This window comes from Quercus lobata, chromosome 11 (genome assembly GCF_001633185.2).
Source record: "Quercus lobata isolate SW786 chromosome 11, ValleyOak3.0 Primary Assembly, whole genome shotgun sequence".
Classification (NCBI taxonomy): Eukaryota; Viridiplantae; Streptophyta; class Magnoliopsida; order Fagales; family Fagaceae; genus Quercus; species Quercus lobata.
In genome coordinates this window covers 39,679,151-39,697,834 of record NC_044914.1, presented here as the reverse complement: position 1 = coordinate 39,697,834, position 18,684 = coordinate 39,679,151, and the positions used below count along the sequence as shown (strand labels likewise).

Here is an 18,684-nt window from a genome sequence, read left to right as displayed (position 1 = left end):
CAAGGCATGCCATTAAAGCTCAAGCCCTAGCAGATTTTATTGCGGAGTTTACCCCAAGTCATAACGAAACAGAGGACAGTAAGAGATGGATCGTTCATGTGGATGGTTCGTCCACACGGCATGCAGGAGGAATTGGTGTGGTCCTGCAGTCCCCAGAGGGAGATAAACTGAAACATAAAGTCCGTCTACAGTACCAAGCGACAAACAATGAAGTCGAATATGAAGCCCTCCTCAAAGGGCTAGAATTGGCAAAGTCCGTGGAAGCAAAGTCCATATGTGTCATGGGGGATTCCCAACTGATCATGGGGCAAGTGAATGGGATGTATGAGGCGAAGGAAGAACGAATGAAGAAGTATCTTGGTAGGGTGATGCGCCTTGTGAAAAGGTTTGAAAAAGCTGACTTCGTTCAAATCCCAAGGGAGGAGAACGTGGAAGCTGATACTATAGCTAAGGAGGCCTCAGCAGACGAATCATTAGAGAAGTCAGACGAAGTTCAATATGTGCCAAGTATAGATGCCCAGGAAGTACAGCAGGTTGATAACAAAGAAAATTGGATGACTCCCATTATATCCTATTTGAAAGACGGACAACTACCAGAAGAAAAGGACGAGGCCAGAAAGGTGAGGGTGAGGTCAGCTAGATACGTCCTTATGAATGGAGTTCTATACAAGAGAGGTTTCTCTCAACCTTACCTTAGATGTTTAGCTCCGGACGAAGCAAACTACGTGCTGAGAGAAGTTCATGAAGGGGCATGTGGCAATCATTCGGGAGCAAGATCACTTGTCCACAAGGTCGTCCGTGCAGGGTACTACTGGCCGAACATGCAAGCTGATGCTAAAGCATACGTTAAGGTCTGCGACCAGTGCCAGCGATTCAGCAACGTCCCCAGGCAACCATCGGAATACCTCACCCCAATGGTGGCACCGTGGCCCTTCGCACAATGGGGACTGGACATTTTGGGTCCCTTCCCTTTGGGAGTAAGGCAGATGAAGTTTCTAGTGGTGGGCATCGATTACTTCACCAAATGGGTGGAGGCAGAACCGTTGGCAAATATCACGCAACAGAATGTGAAAAACTTCGTGTGGAAGAACATCGTATGCAGATTTGGAGTGCCGAAGGTATTGGTGTCTGATAACGGACGACAATTCGACAATGCACTCTTCAAGGACTTCTGCTCACATTTTGGAATTCAGAACCATTACTCCTCGCCTGCACACCCCCAAGCCAACGGCCAGGCTGAAGTTGCAAACCGATCCTTGTTGAAAATCATCAAGACTCGGCTTGAGGGGACAAAGGGAGTGTGGCCAGATGAATTACCAGGAGTTTTATGGGCGTATAGGACCACAGTGAGGACACCTACAGGAGAGACTCCTTTCAAACTAGCCTATGGAAGTGATGCAGTCATACCTGCAGAAGTACATATGGCTAATCATAGGGTGATGATGTATCAAGACAAGGATAATGAAGATCAGCTTCGTCTGAACCTCGATTTAATAGACGAGGTAAGGACAAATGCAGAACACCGGGCAGCAAAGTATAAGAATCTCATGGCTATGCAGTACGACGCGGTGGTGAAGCCTAGGCGTTTCAACATTGGAGATCTCGTCCTGAGAAAGGTCTCTTTGTCGACCAAGAACCCGGCACATGGGAAATTGGGCCCAAACTGGGAAGGACCCTATAAAGTTATCAACTGTAAAAGGCAAGGATCCTACTACCTGGAGGCCCTGGACGGGAGAAAGCTGGAACATCCTTGGAATGTGGAGCACCTGAGGAGGTACTACCAGTAAGAGTGAACCTATGGACGAGACTGGGTCTTATAAGTCTAATTACCCTACTACTACGTATGATGCTGTTTGTGTTTGATACTATTATATTTGGTGTTGCTTATGTGTGGAGTTTGAAACTATGATCTTATTACTTATTATAGTTGTGTTATGGTTATGGACGAAGTCATGAAGTATGTATTTATTAAATAAAAAGGCATCAGTGTGCATATGCCTTGTCTGTAAACAATATTTATGTTATGTGCTAAATGTTGTGTGAAATTTCTCCATGATATTATCGTCCAAGTCAATCCTCAAGAGGGTTGAAAGATCCAAGACGAACAAAATCTCTGGACGCAGAGATGTAACGTCTAAATTTTCTAAGGAAAAAACCACATCCACACTCGTCCAACTCATGGACGAGACGGAGCCAACTGAAACAATCCGAAATCTGGACGAGAGAAAAAGTTGGCAAAATAAGTAAGATGGTAAGTAAAATTAGTTTGCAAGTCCTAAGACGAATCAAGCTAATTAAAAATACTACCTACTAAGACGAGTTAGACTACATGAAAAATATGTAATCTCGATATGGACGAGCTAAAGTTGGAGTTAAAATAGCTTGGCAACATTCGTCCATGAAAATGAAATCACTCGTCCATGCAAAGATAATAAAAATTCATTCAAAGGGTAGACTTCCTACGTCCAAAAAACCCTGATTAGTTTGGAAAGCAGAAACTACTTAAAAACCCGTCCTAAAACCATGGACGAGTATAATGTATTCTTGTTACATAAAGGAAGGTCCAAAAACAAAGGACCAAATAAAAAAAAAGAGAAAAACCACTAAGGTTAAAAGTCTCGTCCTAAGAAGGGGGAGCATTCACAACTGGTGCGTCCTGAGGCTGGGTACTAGCATCGTCTTCCACGTTGACGTCATCAGAGCCAGTCTGGAGAAGAGAGCTTGTGGCAGCAGCAAGGTTAAGCTTGATTGCATTAAAATCAACTTCAGGGAAGTTCTCAATAGCGTCCATTCTGAAATCTTCAAAACCAGCTGCATAATTGCGATCCAAAGTGTCTGTATATTCTTTGGACGACTTGAACTCAGCCACAGCGTCCTCTTTTGCCTTGGAGAGACGAGCATTCAATTCATCATTCATCTTCTGCAAATGATCAATGCGCGTATCCTTCTCCACTGCATCCGTCCTTAGCTCCTCAATCAGCTTGTTACGTTCCTTGACCTCGTCCTTAGCTTTTTCAGCAACCCCAGCCCATTTTTTACACTCAGCATTCACCTGCTGAATCCTCGTCTCCAACAAGACTCTCGTCTTGTCCAGCTCTGTTGCCTGTCTAGACGCTGCTATAAACTTGGACATGGCCTATGAATAGACAAAGCAACATAGAGTGATTAAATGAGGAAAAGTGGCTACCCAAATAAGGATGAGAGATACTGACATACCTTGAAGAGGTCATGGACGCCTGAATGTTCAAATTCCTTTAAACCCATGTTGTAGCACGTTTATATCTTCGTCCTTGACAGCCATCTGGAAACGTTTCCAAGCCAGGTCTTCGTTCTCAATAATGTTCGTGGAATGCTGGGACGAGCCAGGCGTGGTAGACTTGGCCAAAGGAGTTCTGGGTGGAGTCTTGGACGGCGTGGACTCCACTGGAGTGGACGAGTCCACATCAACTATCTGGACGGCAGGCTGGGACTGGGGAGGTTTGGACTTGACCACCTTGGACGAGCCTGACTTGACCCTTTTGTCCCTACGACTGGGGAGCCCTTCCAAGTCAATATTTTTTGGCAAGAACTTCCTTTTGTCCCCAGCCGTTGGACGAGTCTGACCCTCAGGACGATCTTGGGCTTGACCCTCAGGACGTTTCCCCTCTCCTGCAATCTCCTTCCCTCTATTCTCTTTCATTGTTGACATTCCTAAGACGAGATGAACGAGTTAGGAAGGTACACAAAAAAGAAAAAGAAAAGGAGGTTTAGCTAAGAACTTACTTTTTCGCACAGTAACTTCGTGGGCGATAGCTTCGTCTGAAGGCTCAGGACCTAAACCCCACTTGGCTAAGCGTCTTAGCGTGACAAGAGAACGAAAGCTCCTGTCTGTATGTAGACGAGCTCTATGGACGCGGTCACGATGGAATTTACTCAGGGACGGACGTTTGGCAGCTACAACACAATGAACAAACAAAGGTTAGAAATTGTAAATATATCAAATAGAAGTAAGAATAAAAATAAACAAGGGGAAGGGACGTACCTTCTGGACGAAGGTTCCCTAGTTCCCCAGTGTAAGGGGGAAAGGGATCCCTGCCAACGTCCACAGGGTTCCCTGCCCAGAAGCCTGAAACGAAAATGAACTCCGTCTTCCATTTCCTATCAGACGAAGCTAGGGACTTGATCAACCTACAATCATTCCCTCTAGCAGTAAACTGATAAAAACCTTCAGATTGACTTATGGCAGAAGGTTTATAACAATAAAGGAACTCGTCCACTGTAAGAGGACGGTCCCCACCAAAAACTTCCCTCCACAAAATTTGCATGGAGATAATTAGTCTCCATGCGTTAGGATTGAATTGACAAACACCTAAACCTAACTTAACTAATAACTCTCTATCGAAGGCATTTAAAGGAAACCTAAGGCCACCTAAAAAGTAAGATTCATAGACGCCTATACCAAAACGGGGCTCACAACACCACTCTCCACGGACGGGCAGCCTAGGGTTAAACTCGTCTGGGATTTGATACCAGGATTTAAGGCTATTTAACCTCTGTTCGTCCGTCTTAGAATGGACGCCTACAGCGCAGCTGAAGACGGTTTCTACCTCGTCCGTAGGATTGGACGGAGAACCAGCTTGAGAGCCAGAAGCTCTCCTAAGCTGTTCTTGGACGACCTCAATAGGGAGCCCAGGGGCCCCAGAAGAGTAGTTCTCGTCCGTGCTTCCTCCACTCTCATCACTAGCACTGCTAGAGTTAGACCTCTCACTAGTATCCTCACAGTACTCGTCTATGGCCTTATTAAGGCTATCAGTAGACGAGGAGGCAGCGGACATCTCTAACAAGAAACTTAAAACCTAAAGACGAGGAGAAGAAGAGTACCTGGCTCTAGACGGAAGAAGACTCTAGACGCAGAGAAACTCCTAGACGAGGCTCTAGACGACGGATGTCAAGGAAGAAAATCTCTGGAATGAAAAGGGTTAAGGGAGGCATTCCACTATTTATAGGATGCTGACCTAGGTAATCGAAACGACCCAGCCAATACGAAAGCGACACGTGGCATCTACCTCGGAAATATAAATCGACGAAATTAGCCACCAATAAAAAAATGACACGTGGTGCGAATAATTAATAACCAATTACCAGTCCAAAGACGTTCAACCATTTGGACGACTCACATGGACGAGGGGGCAACTGATGGTGTCATAAATAAATCCCCAAGTCCATAACTCGTCCATATGTCTCGTCCAACAAAAGAAGCTACAATAGGCGATGAAAATTACAAGCGTACTGGCGAACCTCGTCCATACATGGATGAGCAATACCTCGTGAGATCTATTTATCAGTTATGAACGTCAAGCCTTCCAAGATGATCTCGTTATCTTCCACTGAAGATGGACGAGATCATCCTTGAGGTGTCGTCCATCCTGACTATGGATGGACGAGTTCATCAGCGTCCGACCTAAGTAACTTCCACAGCGGTTATGGAAGTTACTCCTAATTCGCCGGACTCCTCGACATTGGGAACGGTTCCTAAACAGATAAACCGTTCCACACACACACTATATAAGGCTTCTTCGATGAAAGGTAAGGGGGGTCAGACACTTTTATTTTTGAGAGAACATTTCTTCGTTACAGAGAGTTCAAAGTAACTAACTTGATCATCGGAGGATTTTTGGCCGGTCCCCCACCGGTCCCCTCTGATTCTATGTCCTTTGTATTACAGGAAATAGCCTAAAGATCAACGTTCGAGTCCTATCAACCCACTGATAAAGGGAGAATCATCAAAGGTAGTGACAAGGACTTTGTTGTCGGCTTCATTAATCAAGAGGGCCTCTTTGTTGAAACGGGTTACGTATGACCTTAGGCCTTCATCTTCCTATTGTGTAATGCTCAGTATGGTTGCTAAGGACCTTCTGTGTCTTTGGCCCCTTCAGTATGGTAGGGAAGGCCCTGTACATAATCTCATCTAGAACTCCTTACAAGTGCATGAGGGTTTTGAACGACTCTAAATGGTCGAGCAGGTCCCTTAATCCATCATACACCTTCACTTGTGGCATCCAAAACTTCGCTGGGAAAGGGAAGGAAGTCACCTCGGTGATGAAAGGGGAGTCAATTTGATGGACAAGCTCATCCAAATTGGTAGATACCCATCCCTTCATGGCATTCATCATCATGTCCATTTTCTCATTCATCATCTGCATGTCTTAGGCCATGCACATCGTACTGACTTCTATCTTAGAGAGACGGCTAGTATCCTCCGGACCATCCCTTCTACTAGGGACGTTGCTCTCTTCTTGGTCTTCCCTCTCTTGTCTGCCCCTGGTGGGGGTGACTACCATTTTGCTTATCAACATCCAGCTCGTCGTGTGGGCCTTCCTCGCGTCATTCATTCCTCTGGTTTAGCTGTTGCTTCAACTCTTGGTTGCACTGGGTGAGTCGCTTTATCATTGCAGCCAGGGTTTGCACTTGTCTCTCCAAAGCATTGGATGGATTCCCTATTTCTTGGTTTATGGTGGCCATTGAACGCGTTTGGACCATGCAACTATTTTGTCTTAGAAAGCGGTGATATGGCTAATCACAAAACTCTCCCACAAACGGCACCAACTGATGATGTGCTAAAATCGTCAGTGAGTTGTAGGCTCCAAGTCACTCCAATGGGTACCTGTGAATAGCAACAAAGGGACCAAATAGAAGGCATCGGTGTGGTACCGGCCGAAAACCCTCCGAAGGTCAAGTTAGTGAATGAGAAGTCTCTATGAACTTTATAGTGAGAGAGGTAGAGAGTTTTTGCGTACCTGAGAAAAGAGGAGGTCTGGTGCTTATATAGTAGTGAATGGTGAATTGAGATCCCTTCGAAATAGGGATCTTTCCTTGTTGGGAGGGTTTGGTACTTTAAGGTTTCTAAGATTTTAGGGTGTCTTTCCATATGAGAGAGACATAGGCATTATTTTGCGTGTCTTCCAAGATGTTTCCATGCATAGGCATTCGTGGAGACCAAGTTAAACCATGATGGACCCGTCTACTTCTTCATCTTGTCGACCATTTTCTTTGTCCGAAGGTTCCCCGTTGGCTTCTGGAGGTGCCTATCAGGTATCCTGGTGAGGTCGTCACTCGCGTTGTTGCTGCTTTCAGTCCTCCGTTTATGCCTATGCAGTTGACGGGTCCGTAGGCACCGTTGGCTTCCTTGTGTGATGTATTAAATCTTTTTGCGAGAATGCCCTTATCATATCACATGTATTAATCACGACACACATGAATAAGTCTAATACTTATGCAGAAAAAATTACTATAGAATTTTTAATATCAAGAAAAGAACTTTTCTTTGATTCTAAAACACAATTAACACATTAGTGCTGTTTTTTTCTCAAAGCAAATTGACTTATAAAATTGTTATGATTTCATTAATTTTTTCCCAACTTTTCCCAGTAGCCAAATAGATTGTTAGAGTTCTCTTTTTTCTTTTTCTTTTTTTAAGGATATGCTTTGTAACAAATTTGGCTTATTTGTGTTTGTATGGTTTTACAATTCAGTCTGCCTCTAAGATTACATATAGTCTTAGTTTTGCGAAATTTGAGTTTCTATTAGTCATGTTTCTATAACTGCTTTTTAAGTTCAAACCAAGTTTTATATGTAACACCCCGACCCAATTTTTATAATTAAACTATGTGTTTAAGTGGTTAAGTATTATTATTATTTTTAAGCCACTTTCTAAAATTAATATAAGAGTATTTAACAAACATATTATTTTATAATGCCATGGAATAAGAATTGTAAAGATTATAAATAATTGAATGGCCATTTGTATTATATATATATATATATATACACATACGTGCGCGCGCTAATTATGTACAAAACTATATTAAGTGGTTAAGTTCTGAGATATATATTTATATATATAGTTGTTGGTGTTTTAACTATGTATGATGCATGAGATATTATAGTGGAAATTCCACCCACATGCAATCAATTGAAATTCAACACATGTAAAGCCTAGAACCATGCATGATGACAAACCCCAAAGACCAAGACTTGGAGATACAATGAGCAAGCTCCACCTAATCTTTTCTTTGACTTTCTCAAGTTCTAGGATATCCCATAAACTCTCTTGCTCTCCATTTCCACGGGTACACAAATCAGAATTCTCACCCACTTTACACTCTTTTCTCTTAAGGAAAGTGCTAGGAAGCTCCCTTGAGTCTTCCTCTCAAGTCCACCGGTTCACACACCGAAAGAAAGACAAAACCCCACCCAAAAGCCTTCCCCTTATCTCATTTTCTTGGCTGCACCAGACAGAAAGTCCAGCAGCAAGAAGGAAGCTTCTTTCAACTCTCTCAAGCTCTCTACCTCTCATACTTTCTAGTCCAGTCACTAGGAAAGGGAAATCCTTTCATGTAAGTCTACATATATATATATATATATATGCTGTTTTAAGAAGCTTTGAAGTTGTGTTGGTGATTTGTTGAAGGTAGGTTAGGGTTTTTACTAATTAATGATTTTATAGGATTAAGGAAGTAAGAAAAAGTTAGGATGAGTATTTTGATGCTGCTGCTGGGATTTTTGGTTGTGTTTATTTTGCTCTAAATGGTTAAATGACTGTATGTAAGTGTTTTATAACATGTCTTATGAGTGTATAAAAATCCCCATATGAAAATACCATCGTTTGATAATTGTTTGTGGATTTACGATAAAACGTTGCAAAGCTGTCACTGTGACAGATTCTGTGTTTATGCATGATAAATTATGTTTTAAATTGCATATAGTGAATTTGGATGCTAGGGATAATTCCTATGAAAGCTAAGACACTTTTGGTTGTTATTGAATTGGTCTCACAGCATTTGGATTAATATAAAAATAATGGTTTAACTTTTAAGTTGCAAGAAATTCTGCCAGGGCAGATTTGAGTATGCTGTCTTGTGTGATTTTTAGTAAATCATGGGTTTATTCTTTGACTCCGAAATTTTTATGGTTTATAATGAACATACAGGGGAGTAGTCATATAAAATTTCATGACAATTGGATGTGTTTGGAAAGCCCGTTTGTATTTTACAAATGGGGCATATGCTACTGGAATAGAACAGTGAACAGTAAGGGACATGCCTAACTTTGAGATTTAATTCTAAAGTTAGGGTGAATGTTTTGAGCTATAATTTAATATTCTCATCATTTGGTATGTTAGAATCATATATAAATTTTATGAATTGGTTTCTCTATGATTTAGTACATCATGTTGTCAGATGAATGCATTTTGTGTTTGTGGGAACCTCTTTGAGGTGGGATTAGGACTTCCTTGATTCTAAGAGATAGGCTTTGAGATGAATGTGAAGTTTATGATAAGGAATTATAGATAGTAATAAGCTTTGATATTTGGTTTAGGTGTTACCAGTATCCAAGTTTAAGCTCCGTCGACTGTAGGCTCTCGGTATCTCTGCTTTCAGGTAAGGGATAAATTATATAGGTATTTGGTAAGTCATGAGGTTATTTTAAAGTATATTATGCATTAAAATGTTTTTGATTAGAGATATGGCATATAATCATTATTCTAACAAAGATATGTTCGTGAGCTTTCGAAACCTTATGTATATGATTTAAGCATATTGATGTCATTACCAATTTCCACGAACATGATGTTTAAAGAAAAGAATGGAAATGCTTTTATTATGAAATGTTATGCAAAATAAGAAATTTCAGTATGATGTAAAAGTATGAAAGGTTTTCGGGTTATGTCCTCTGGTAATCTGAACTCGGCTAGTAGGGGTTAATTACTGGCTTTCCATGGAAAAAATGTTATATGTTTGGCCATTTAAAGTAGAGGAAATGAGGTTGCTCGTAACTCTAATTTGAATAAGGCCTTCTCTCTAATGTGTACGGACGGCGGGGAGGAATAAAACCTTGAGGAGATGTGCCATCAAGCCTCTCAAAAAGGACAATATCATGCACACGGGGTCACCCAAATGTGATGAGGCCTTCTGTACAGCTTATCAGACATGGACTAACCAATATGTTATGAATAGTTATGTTATGTTATTAATCATGAGAGAACTATTTTGTTTAAATGCATTGTGAAAAGTGAAAGCTCTCATGGCAAGAAGAAGTTTCTAATGAAAAGAAAAGCTGTTCATTAAAGATAAAAGTTTTCGAAGTTCTGTTGTACTATAAAGATACAGCTTCTGATGAAAGTACAAATTTACGTTTAAAAGTTATCAGATATCTGTTTTTATGAAACGTTAAGTTTTATAACCATGAAAGATATAGAATTTTATGAGAAGAAGTTTATACAAAAAAGTTTTCTTATTAGTTAAGATGTTTCTAGTTTAATACAAAGTTTTCGATTATCTGATTTAAGTTAAAATAATTATTTTTTAATGAGAATATATATGGCGACTTTGTAGGAAATGAAAGAAGTTTAATCTGAAAGGTTTTGGTAATATTAAACCAATAAGAAAAAGGAGAACAATTATTTTCTATGAAGAGCGTATAAGCTATTATTATGAATAGTATAAAATACTATGCATGAAAAGATGTTCTCCTGTTCAAATATTCATAGAATGAAATGATTTGATTTACATGCATCCTTATTGAATTCTCATATATCTTACCTTTACTGAGCTGTGTAGCTCACCCCTTCCACTCTTTCAGTTAGCAGGTTTTATTTTGGAGCAGAGGGAGCCTTAGTCGAGTTTTGGAAGGAGCTGTTTTAGTTTTATATGTATAGATCCTAAATTAGCAAATTGAATGATTAGCTTTGTAGTATTGTGTATTTTAGGATCTAATGAAAGTTGTGTACCTTAAAGTATTAAGAGATGTATTATGTGAAAGTGTGGAAATTAAATGATTGGTGGATTATGTTATTCTTTGGAGTGCAATGTAGATGCTCTGCATGTCAAGTGAAATGTTATATAATTTAAGTAAAGAAACAAGGATTGAAAAGAAAGAAGAAAGCTTTTATAAAAGTTTTCAAAAAGTTAAGTTGGTTCTTGCTAATATCAAGTTTAGGCTTGATATTAGCATGCCGGTCATAGTCACAAATCCAGGTATCGGGTTTGGGGCGTGACATTATATATATGGTTTGTGGTGTCTAGCATTTTTTCCTACAAAACAAATACATATGTATAGTTTTAAGTTTGACTAAACCATGTTTCAATAGATTTTCATACTATATGTATTTTTTTAATTTATAAATTGACATTTAATGTAATTTTTCTCTTTTGTTAAATATGGATGATAGAAAGGGTTCTAGCGAATGTGAAGATGTGAGACATACTTTGGTCTATGGTGGCCGACTATTTCAACAATTACATGTTGGTGCATACACATGTATAGAAGGAAATTGATTTATGTGGGTGAGGTTTAACCAACATATATTGAAAACTGAATTATATAATGGATTGAAGTGTGTGATTAGAATCCCAATTTTGAATAAGAAAAATCTTTGAAGAGGAATGAGATTAACTTATTACTAAAAATTTTATGATATCATGATTTTGTTTTGCTGTTTTATAGAGTTATCTTAGAATTTTTATCATATTATGTATATGTTATTAGATTACGATAGTATTGGGTTTTAGCAATAAGTGAAAATTGTAATACCATACTAATAAAAATTCTTTATAAATCTCAGATTCTATACCTATAATTAAAGAATTTTACACATTTTACTACAATTAATTTTTTTCCCATGTTATATGCTTAATAATCAATGTTGTTTGGTTCTCTAGAATTGGTTTTTTGCTTTGCTATCTCTTTCATTGTATTTGATAGATAGTATATCTACAAACAACATAAATGAGTGTCTTATGTTAAGTTTATTGTCTTCTCATACATAAAATAATCCTATGCATTGCACGGGTTAAATACTCATATATATAAAGAATGAAGAATAGCCCTTTCATGTTTTGAATTCGAAAAAAAACTAGTATAACACCTCAATTTGTACCTCAAAAAGGGATCATTTAACAAATTCTAATTTACTTCTCTTCACTCTCTTTCATTCCCCCTCAATCCAAACAAGCCATAACTATAAACACTAAAATGGACATATATTTTAACAGCTTTAAGAAGAGAATTCATAATAGGTGAGAAATATACTTGATTTTAATAATTGAAATTTCTAGCCATCCTCAGTTGTGGCTCATGTACAAAATAGAAGACTTGGAATAACTTGACTAAAGAGTGACTTTGAATGAAAGACTTTGAGATTTGTTCATAGTGAAAATTCTAGTGGCACAACTTTTGTCACAATCCACCTGTGTGGCGTGGTATAAGTGGGCCAGAAAAAATGGTGAGTCTATGTGGGTCTGCAACTTACTCACAACTCATCACGTAAATGAGTTATAAAAAAATTTGTGTCATTTGTTATGGTTCTAACATTTTTCTTTGTTCATTGATGGTGACAAGCGTGAACATGAACCATATTTAATTAGTTCACTATGCACAAACTCTAAAATGACTTGGACAAAGTTTGGTTATAAACCAGGTTGTAAACAATAGTTATAACTCTACTCAATATCTTTTTATAAAATGTGAATTTTGACAAATCAACCATTAGATAACATTTTCTTCATATATTCTCTATATTTACAAAATTTCTAGAAAATCAAAAATCAATAGCTATGTTATCAATCAAATATTTAATTTCAAGTTTTTGTAATCTAAAACTATCTATAAAATATAAGTTCATGGATTGAATACTAAATAAAATTTTATTGACACGAAATTTGACATGCATGTAAAAAACATAAAGAACATGGAATCCAATTGTTAGATTTTCAAATTATGTAACCATATTTATTTTTTTAGTGAAAGTTATAATCATTACCTACACCAAGTTTATAGCTAAATTTTGTCCAAATACCTTCCTTTTTAGCCTAATCCTAGCCCAAATTGGCGTAACAAGATCACAAAATCCAGCTACTACCTTACAATCTTACATAAATTGTCACCCTGCCCTCAAAATATTCTTTTGGGGTCCAGTTTACCCACACAAAAAAAAAAATAATAAAAAATAATCTTTTACCCAAGAAAAGGAAGCCCACAATTTCGTGACAAAAGTTGGCCAATTTAGATGAACTCGAATGTTTTGGTCATAGACTAGCATAATCTATACTATTAATAACAGGATTCCTTACTTGGGTTTCAACATTTTGCGTACTAAAATACTCTTACACAAATTCTTAAACTCTCTAAAATACCTATATCTTTTAGTTAAATAACTATAAATTAAAAAACACAAACAAGTTGAAAGAGTAATGTAAAGTTGTGATTTACAACTATATTTTATGTTAACTTTATTCCATGACAAAAAGTGTTGTAATTGCTTTAATTTTGTTCCTTGTATTTTGTGGGATTTTATTGTATTGGGTTTAGTATTAAGTTTGTGAAGAATCAAGCTTATATGAAGATTCAATGGATTTCGCGAGAAGCTCACAAGAAGCTAACCCGCGAAAGAGCCACATGAGGAGCACATGATTGGAAGCTGAAGAGTCGTGCCAGGCTGTAGTTTTCGCAAGTGTCTCGTGGGTAAGGCCTTCCCGCGAGGTAGTCGCGAAACATTTTTCCTGGAGAATTTTTAAGAGTGACTTTCTTACCCTTCACCTATACTATATATACCCTCATTACCCACAAATGTAATTGAGGCCATTCAGGGAAAAAAAAACCCTAGATAGGTTTTCTACAACACACATACCCATCTTTTAGAGAGAGAGCTACTCATCCTTAGTGAGAAATCATTGTAGCCTCTTCTCCATCCCTCTCCCACTATCATATCTTGAGAGGAGATTTGTATCCAAACACAATCCACACATTTTCAGAGTGTAGTGAGTGTTTTTGGTGTTGCTGGGAAGTATTGGAAGATGCCAAGGTTGGCGGATGCAACATGGAGTTTGTTGCGGGATCCGGAAAGTTAGACAAGACATTCTTCCGAGAAGCCTTGTTGGAGTAGGAGCTTGGAAGGCTTAGGTACAGCAGGTAGATTGGGCTTGGAGGGTCTCTTGCTAACCCATGTATCCCAACTGATTGTCTAGTAGATCGATTACCGCTTGGAGGGCGGCGAAAAGGTTTTTCACCGAGTTCTTCAGTTTCCTCTTCGATAACATATCAACGTGTTATCTTGTGTTTGCATTCTCTCTTCCCTTACTCGTGTGCTTTACTTTTAATGCTTGTTGTTCATGCTTATGCACTAGAGTAATTTTATCGGTTTACTGCGCTTCATTTACTCTTATTCTGCACTTAGATAAGTTAGAGTAAAAGCAATCTAGCCGTAATCTTTTAATTGAGGGTCTAAACAAGCTCTTGTGTTTTAACACATTTTCGAGCTTTCAAGTAATTTACTATTCCTAAGTTTTAGGCATTTTCCTTTATTTTCTCCATTCGGCCTAAAAGTTAAGACATTATCTCTATCTCATTTTTAAACATTATTTCACGTTATATGTTGACACCCCTATACATGATAAAAATGATAATTTTATTAAGACTTAAGCCACACCCCAGAAAATCACAAAGATTTACAGGTCGACACATTATAAAATAAGAAGCAGAGCTGTTAATGTCATATTTTAGGCTTTTTTTTTTTTTTTTTTTTTGAGGAATGAGATTACATTTTATTCAAACTAAGAGCATTAGCATCTAAGTATTTTTTAAAAATACTCATTTTACCCTCTAAAAAAATATTTTATTTATTTTTACATACCATTTTACAAATCACCCTATCGGGGGCGGAAAAGTTTTCCCTCTGACAAATGAGATTTGTGTTGGGTTAGGGGCCTAAACCAAAACTCAACAATGGGCTTGAAGCACGGCCCAAAGGCTATTGGTGAAACTTTTGAGAAATTTACCTTATTTTATGCCTCGGGCCTAGGTTAGGACTAGCAAGGATTATGGGATGGCCCAAAATGTTTCCTACAACAAACATGTTAGCACAGTAGGAAAACCTACTACAATAAAGAAATAGCCTAGCAGTAAAATATTCTAATGGTAAAATATTCCAGCGGTAAAGTATTCCAACAGTAAAACAAGATAGAATATAATGAACTTCAAGTCGTTAATTATTCATAAATTAAGGAGAGTGTCTACATCTCCAAAATCATCATCTGAGGGATCCATTGATAGAAAGTCCTCCATTATAACTACATGAGGGAAAAAACTCTATCGTAACAAATACATTATAGCATTCAATAGTAAAGGAATAAAAACACTATGGGGTCCATTATAACAAGTAATAGAGAAAGCTTAGTGTGAGACGAAGGGAGAGAGAAAGATTATAGCTAGCGTAGTAAGATCATTATTATGACAGGGTATGCTCATAAAGATAGTATATGTAGTGAGTAGTGAGGATCATTTTGATAGCATGAGTAGTGAGAGAGAGAGAGTATTTAGCAAAACTGCTAGGACTTTTTGCTGGGGGATGGATGAGTGCTTATGAGTAAAGGTGTGAGGGGTATTTGTGAGCTAGCTGAAAAACTTAGTTTCTAATTTTGAAACTAAGAACTCAGAAGCTCGGAACCTCACTAAGAGCTTAAGAAAATTAGAGAGGGCAAAATAGAGAAGTTTATGAGAGTTTCTCTTCTCTATTGGTGTGCTTTGAGGTGTTGATGAAGAGCCCTATTTATAGTTGAGTTTAAGGGGGGTTTTTAGCAAATAATCTCTGCTAAAATCAGTCTCAATCTTCAAAAAATCCTCAGAAAATTGTTCCTAGGATTTGGCCAAGAATGGTAAGTTCAGCTTTAAGGTGTTTTGGCTGTTTTGGGTAGTAGCAGCTGGAAGTTCTGATTTAGCATTAAATGCTAATTTTCCTCAGCCAATGAAATTAGAGCATGTATTAGGTTAATGATCTTGGTTGTTTGCTGCTAGTATCAGAGCTTCTTAGGGCAGATTGTGTCACCCCAAGCTAGGTGTCAATCTTGGAGCCCTCTGCTGGAAACTCTGCTGAAGATCTCCTTGGTGCCCTTCAAACCACATTTTTCCTAAATTTCCCCATTAGGGTTCATGTGCTTAGTTCATGAACCAGAAAGTATACATTTTTGGCATGGTAATGAGTTGTTTCTAAGTGATTCCAGAAGCTTCCATAGTTTAGTCATGGTTGCCCCTTGTTCCTTGACCGATTGTGTTGGAGAAAAGAGAGTGCATGATTAGCTTTAGCCTCACAGCTTTATGTCTTGTCAGGATAGCTGTTACATCAATAATCATGAAAATTAGCTTGCCAAGGAAGGGTGTAAGCTTAGTTGGACATGTGTCCCTTTCTAATCTGATTTGACAAGTTGAAAGTGATGGTAGTGGGTCCCAATTGCCAGCTTAGTTGTGTTGAAACTTGACTTGTGGCTGGTCTAAGCATTTTAGTTACTCAAGTGGGCTTTGGTTGCTAAGATTAGCGCATGGGTTGGGCTGTCTTGGGTGGGCCTTGTTGTTAGGCTTCTTTGGGCTTGTTCATCCCTACAAAATGAATAGTTTTATCATGGGTAATATACATGGGCTTTTGTAGTTAGAGTTTCTTATGGAAGAAATAAGCATAGTTCCCATAAATTTTGTAGAAGACATAGTTTTGAAATATGGGTAATATGTCATAGCTAATTTATGTTTCCCATGAGTTAGGGAATTTAGTATATCAAAATATGTTTTTGCCAAAGAATAGTTTTAGGCTTTGAGCGTAATATAATTCTTTTGCCAAATAATATTTAGGTCTTGGTAGAATATTTGTTTGCCCAATAGTTTTCTAGTTTTTTTTTTTTTTTTTTTTTTTTTTTTTTAGAAGGTGCCAATATATTATTGGGCTTTTTGTAAAAGTTGCCAAAATAATATTGGGTTTTTTGTAAAATGTTGCCAAAATAGTATCTGGGCTTTTTGTAAATAGTTGCCCAAAATAATATTGGGCTTTTGTAAATAGTTGCCAAATAGTATTTGGGCTTTTTGTAAATAGTTTAAGATTTTGTAAAAATATTGTCGTGTAGCAACGGGTTTTGTAAGAGTGCCGTGTAGCAATAGACTTTAGGGTGCCGTGTAGCAACGAGCTTTAGAGTGCCATGTAGCAACGGACTTTAGAGTGTCGTGCCGTGTAGCAATAGGCTTTAGGGTGCCATGTAACAATAGACTTAGTAAAGGTGTTGTGTAGTAACAGACTTTAGGGTGCCGTGTAACAACGGGCTTTAGGGTACCGTGTAGCAACGGCCTTAGTAAAGGTGACGTGTAGCAACGGACTTTTAAGAGTGCCATGTAGCAACAGGCTTTATAAGAGAGTTTTGTTGGGCTTTTTGGGTTTTACCCACAAGGTAAATGAGTTTGGGCTTTTATAGAGATGGCATAATTTTGTGGCCAAATTTTGGTAATGGTATGATAAGTATTTGTGTGGGCCCAAGTTGGGTAAAATGGAAAATATTTGTGAGGACCCAAAATAATTTATAGGGCTTGTATGGGAAATATTTGTGAGAGTCCAAGTTAAGTAATAATATGGGGAATATTTGTGAGAGCCCAAGTTGGGTAATATATGGGAAATATTTGGGTAATATGTTAGAAATATTTGTGGGGGCCCAAAATAGTTTATGGGCTTGTATGGGAATTTTAGTGAGTGGGCCAATGAAATTAGGACCTGAAAAATTGTACCTCAACACATCCAACATCTAATTTCTTATTTTTCACATAACAGTAAACACTATTAATTAATTTATTCACCTCTCTCTCTCTCTCTCTCTCTCTCTCTCCACCCTGCAACTCTTCCTTTGCTACCTAGCAAAATCACCAACAACTCATACCAAAAACAATTAAACCACCATTACAAACCTAGCAAACCACCAAGCCTCACCACCATAGACCCAACAAACCCACCAATCACCACCATTGCACAACCGACCATCACAAAAAACTACCAAACCCACAAAATCAACCAAAACCCAAAACCACATAGACCCAATTCTAATGACCCAATTACAAATTAATATGCAAATCCAAACCACAATCAACCACTGCCACTATTATTGATCTACAACGTGAGGACTTGCTACCTCTGCATACTCAAACCAAGCTTATCCATCGTCGATCTACACATCCACCATCGATCTACACATGTGGTGAGGTCCTAGAGAGAAAGAGAGTGAGAGAGAGAGTCAGAGAATGAGTGGAGAGAGAGACAATAAATTATATTAAATAATTCACTAAAACTTGCTATAGTGAATTTTTATGAGTAAGAATTCACTTTAGAAAAGTTGTAAAAAAATTAGTGTAAAATGCAAATTACACCTTATAAGTTTGATTGAAAGTCATTCTAGTCCTCTAATTTTACATTTGTTCAATTGAGTCTTCTAAGTTCCAAATTTATTCAATTCAGACTTTTTGTCCAATTCCATTAAAAATTGTTGTTATGTATGAAATTAACTAATGAAAAAAAAAATTGAATAAAAATTCTCACATAAAAAATTTATAAAATATTTTTATTAATTTTATAGATTTTTTTCATGTGAGAAAAATATTTTTTTAATGGAAATTTAAAAAAAAAAATTGATGGAAGGATTGAATTGGATGAATTTAAAATTTAGAGAACTCAATTGATTGAAAGTAAAATTAAAAGATTAAAATGAATTTCAATCAAATTTAGAGGTTTTGAATATATGGGTGTTGAAACGTTTTGGTGGTTTACTATAAAATAACAATTTGGGGGGGGGGGGGGGGGGTTTGCACCCCAAATATGCTAATGGTCTACCAATCACAATACAAACCATA

General features: G+C 37.8%; 2 protein-coding genes and 1 long non-coding RNA gene across 3 annotated transcripts; 1 reads left to right on the top strand and 2 right to left on the bottom strand.

Annotated features, from left to right (window-relative positions):
* Positions 1-2,623: 2,623 nt before the first annotated feature.
* Positions 2,624-3,275, bottom strand: LOC115966847. The gene is made up of 2 exons (XM_031085992.1): positions 3,217-3,275; positions 2,624-3,136 (listed from the first exon to the last, which is right to left on the bottom strand). The coding sequence occupies exons 1-2, from the start codon at positions 3,262-3,264 to the stop codon at positions 2,624-2,626; spliced, it is 561 nt and encodes a 186-aa protein (XP_030941852.1). The 5' UTR covers positions 3,265-3,275.
* Position 3,276: 1 nt separating this feature from the next.
* On the bottom strand, positions 3,277-5,222 carry LOC115966845. The gene is made up of 4 exons (XM_031085991.1): positions 4,022-5,222; positions 3,763-3,933; positions 3,354-3,690; positions 3,277-3,301 (listed from the first exon to the last, which is right to left on the bottom strand). Exons 1-4 carry the CDS (start codon positions 4,812-4,814, stop codon positions 3,277-3,279), a joined length of 1,326 nt encoding a protein of 441 aa, XP_030941851.1. The 5' UTR covers positions 4,815-5,222.
* Positions 5,223-8,006: 2,784 nt separating this feature from the next.
* Positions 8,007-10,874, top strand: LOC115969147. Its single transcript, XR_004086876.1, has 3 exons — positions 8,007-8,375; positions 9,358-9,419; positions 10,621-10,874. It is a non-coding gene; the product is annotated as an uncharacterized LOC115969147 (long non-coding RNA).
* The last annotated feature ends 7,810 nt before the right edge of the window (positions 10,875-18,684 follow it).